This window comes from Triticum aestivum, chromosome 3B (genome assembly GCF_018294505.1).
Source record: "Triticum aestivum cultivar Chinese Spring chromosome 3B, IWGSC CS RefSeq v2.1, whole genome shotgun sequence".
Taxonomy (NCBI): Eukaryota; Viridiplantae; Streptophyta; class Magnoliopsida; order Poales; family Poaceae; genus Triticum; species Triticum aestivum.
Window position 1 is genome coordinate 137,299,537 of NC_057801.1, and position 4,360 is coordinate 137,303,896.

At 57.2% G+C, this 4,360-nt stretch overlaps 1 protein-coding gene across 1 annotated transcript; it reads left to right on the forward strand.

Annotated features, from left to right (window-relative positions):
- The first annotated feature begins 1,489 nt into the window (after positions 1-1,489).
- Positions 1,490-3,150, forward strand: LOC123069010 (acyl transferase 7-like). Its single transcript, XM_044491725.1, has one exon. The coding sequence runs from the start codon at positions 1,601-1,603 to the stop codon at positions 2,912-2,914; it is 1,314 nt and encodes a 437-aa protein (XP_044347660.1). The 5' UTR covers positions 1,490-1,600; the 3' UTR covers positions 2,915-3,150.
- Positions 3,151-4,360: the final 1,210 nt, after the last annotated feature.

A 4,360-nucleotide genomic window follows, 5' to 3' on the forward strand; every position in this document is an offset into this window, starting at 1 on the left:
GATGGCTGCCCGACAATTGATCCATGGCCGCGGCATCTACCAGATGGCGGTCACCGGAGGGGCTTCGACCTTCCAATCCGATAACAAGGGCGATGATGGTCGATGATCAGACCGGTCTAGGATATTCCTGCATTAGATTGTTCGTCGTTTGTGTCGCTACGAGCGATGCACGACAACGATCATGTTCATCCCTTTGGTATGATTTGCTTCCACAGGCGAGGACGGCAGAACTAGTGGTGGTGCGTGGTTATGTCATCTAATGCAGATCAACAACCCATTGCCTCTTGTGAGGACAGTGCGACGCCTCTAGAGCGTCCCAAACTCGAGGTTTAGGCAGTGTCAATGTCCTTCTTCTCTGTCAAAGATTTTGTCGTGATGTGGCGAGCGACTCTGATGCATATGCAGCTATAGGGATTGTGGTAAGTGGGCGACACAACACAAGACTCTGACTGGGTGGCGCTGCTCTGAGTACCCAGTCTCGAGCTCTGGTGTGAAAATCCTATGTGTGACAGTATTCTGTTATACCTGGTAATGGCGGTGTTATGTGTGTACTTACCTTGATGAAGGCATTGCTCGAAGTTTGCTTGGACTTGATCTTTAGGGTGAAAACCCATGATCTGACCTTCGATAGTTAGATCCGGTGACGATGGCGCTTGCGCGTCGTTTCCTTATTGGAGGCCTTTTGGAGAACCTTTTCTTACAGTCCTTGTGTTGCCATGATATGGTTGGTGTTGATGGTCACCACTGTCACTGTATTTCATCACCTCGGGAGTGTCTCTCTTTTTTCATTCGCGGGCATAGCTTCAGTCGTGTATGACTTTGCTCCTTGCAGGTGTGATCTTTTGTGTGTAGGTTCGCCGTGTGCATTCTAATTATGCAGAGGTCGGGCGTGTATTTGTTATGATTGTATTCCTTGATTCTACGTTCTGCTTTATGAAAAAAAAGATTAATCACTAGTGTTTTTGCCACCAACTACACCAGCCAGTCGCTTGTCCCAATCGAGTGGATCAACTCGCCTAACCTGCACGCGGTCCATGCGGACCCGGTAGCTTTCGTGCCTCTGTTACTCTGTAACCAGAGGGAACACGCGCCTTCCCCTCGGAAATGTGCAGCAAGTCGCCACTCAAAGTCAAGACGATCTGCAATTGAAATAAGCCTATGGACGTGCATGATCCCTTCAGCTGTCTCTTCTTCCGCCTTTTCGACGACAATCTTGGAGTTGTTAGGAGGAAGTGGTACTAGGGCACGTAATTAAGAACGTGAGCTGCTGGGCATGGCTGCAAGCAACTGGATAGAGCTGCGAAAGCCACGCTTCACCACCTTTTGACCCCGACGGCTCGACGTAGGACCGACCCCAGCCCCGTCCTCCGCGCGCAGAGCAGCTGCTGAAGCCACGGTCAGCTTCCATCCGACTCTCATCCTCGTCACCGCCAAGAGCCTACGCTAACTCCAGCACCAACACCCCCCTATAAATACCCCGCGCTTCTCCCTTCAATGCCAAGTCAAGCAAACAAATACAAACCAAGCCAAGCAAGGAGCAAGCTTACCAAGACTATCTACTCCCTCTGCATCCACCGACCACTTCTTCTCTCTCTCACCAATGGCGGCCGTGAACAAGTCCGTCGACCGGCTGGCGCAGCGCCTGGTGGAGCCGGCCGAGCCCACGCCAGTCGGCCCGCTCCGCCTCTCCTGGCTCGACCGCTACCCCACGCAGATGGCGCTCATCGAGTCACTGCACGTCTTCAAGCCGGCCCCTGACGGCGGCAACGACGCTGGCCCGGCGAGGACCATCGAGCGGGCTATGGCGCAGGCCCTGGTGCAGTACTACCCGCTCGCGGGACGCCTGGGGTTCACGGAGGAAGGTGGGCTGCTGCAGGTCGACTGCGGTGGCGAGGGCAGCGGCGTCTGGTTCACGGAGGCCGCGGCCGGCTGCGCGCTCGAGGACGTGGAGTACCTGGAGCACCCCATGATGATCGCCAAGGACGAGCTGCTCCCGCCCACGCCCGCCCAGGAGCAGGACGAGCGCAAGCTTGTCCTGCTCGTCCAGGTTACCACCTTCGCGTGCGGCGGCTTCGTCGTCGGCTTCCGCTTCAGCCACGCCGTCTCCGACGGCCCCGGCGCCGCGCAGTTCATGGCCGCCGTCGGCGAGCTCGCCCGCGGCCAGAGCGTTGAAGGCCTGGCGGTGGAGCCGCAGTGGGGTCGCGAGGCGATCCCTGACCCGGCCGGTGCCGTCGTTGGCAGTCTGCCGAGCCCCGCGGGCGCCAAGCGGCTCGAGTACCTCGCCATGGACATCTCCGCGGACTACATCAACCACTTCAAGTCTCAGTACAACTCGGAGCACGCCGGATCGTGGTGCTCGGCGTTCGAGGTGTTGGTGGCGAAGGCATGGCAGAGCCGTACGCGCGCGGCCGGGTTCGAACCTGACTCGACCGTCCACCTCTGCTTCGCCATGAACGCGCGTCCCCTCCTGCACGCCTCGCTCCCGCGCGCCGGCGCCGGGTTCTACGGCAATTGCTACTACATCATGCGCGTCTCGGCGCCCGCGGGCAAGGTGTGCGGCTCCTCGATCCCGGAAGTGGTGAAGATCATCAAGGACGGGAAGAGGCGGATGCCGTCGGAGTTCGCGCGGTGGGCGACCGGGGAGGCCGGGGCCGACGGCGGCGAGGACCCGTACCAGATCACGTCGGACTACCGAACGCTGCTGGTGTCGGACTGGACGCGGCTCGGGTTCGCCGAGGTGGACTACGGCTGGGGCCTGCCGGCGCACGTCGTGCCCCTGACGAACCTGGACTACATCGCGACGTGCATCTTGGTGAAGCCGTGGGCGCACAAGCCAGGGGCGCGGCTCATCACCCAGTGCGTGACGCCCGACCGTGTCGCCGCCTTCCACCAAGGAATGCTCGACATGAACTGACCGGAGCTGACTGGAGCAGCAGAAGTGAAGCCGAAGGCAAAAGGATGCGTACGTAGGTCTAAGCATTACTCGTGATTAGAGATATATTATATGGTTGCATTGGATTGGTTGATGTGATGGATTGATTCATGGTGTGTAGTCTCACTGAAAATGAGCTTTGATCCTGACTTTGAGGAGTTGATCAGGAGGATTTGTACAATGCAAGGGGCTCAATAAAATGAACCAATTTTTCTTAAGTATCATGTGCTTATCTCCATATCGAGGTGTCTAATTAAGCATTTATTCTTTATAAATAAATATCGGTGCTTAGTCAAAAATCAGCACCCCCACTAAGCGCGAGTGTAAAGCGGTTCACCAAATGTCCTCTAGATATCTGCATTGAACAGTTCGGACTATTTTGCCATACAACGCCCGGATATTAGTTTTGTGCGGATGAATGAAATCCACGCACTGGAACCAAATGTACGGGAGGTTTGCTGGCGTTCGGACCTTCACCACGTACGCCTCCGAAAATATGTGCCCGTATACAAAAGGAAACTGTTTGTAATCGGCGAGCCGACCGAAACTGGGCCGGTCGCCTCGTCACGCACACGCACACGCACATGGACCCACTTGACCGCTTGCCCATCGCTTGCCACACAAACCTTATCCCTACCTCCCGCGAGTATCTATCCAGTTCATCCCCACCGCCGTTCTCTCTCTTTCTAAGTCTCCCAAATCCCAGCGCCGGGGACTACAGCTGAGGGGACGCCGGAGCTGATGCGAGCCGCAGCTGCGTCCATGGATGCGGAGCTACATCCTCTTCTCGACCGACGTCTGGAAGGGCGAGCTGCAACCGTAGACAGCAGGAGCTGGAACGGGTGTCCATGGGAGCTGCAACCGGCGTCCATGGGAGCTGCGATCGAAACTCGAGCTCCAATGGATGGCGGGGAGCTGCAACCGACATCTGGAGGAGCTACATCCGGCGTCCAGGGGAGCTGCAAATGGTGAACGGCGTCACGCTTCAGGCTACGGCGGCGATGCGGCCGTAGAACGGTGAGCTTTTTCTTCTTTTTTTTGCTACCACCGGCAAGTTGAGGTGTTAGAGCATTACTAGTAGAACCCTTAAACCCTCAAACCTCTAAAAATAACTGCTTTTTTACGGTTTTCGTCAAAAAAAGCCGTAGACTAGAACCCCTTAACCCTCAAACCCTCAAATTTTTTTAAAGGTCCAACCCTCAAACCCTCTCCCAGCCTTCAAAAGTAAGGGCTGGGGAGCAAAACCTACCCCAACCCTCATTTGGCGGTTATCCTCGCGCGGGAGGGAAAAATCCTCCCAACTCCCGCGCCCACGCCCGCGACCGCCGCTGCTAGTCGCCCCCGTCGCTGGTGGCCGCCCCGTCGACCTCCCGCGCGCCCGCGCCCGTCCTGCCCCTAGCCGCCGGCCTCTCCGCCACCTCCTCCCAG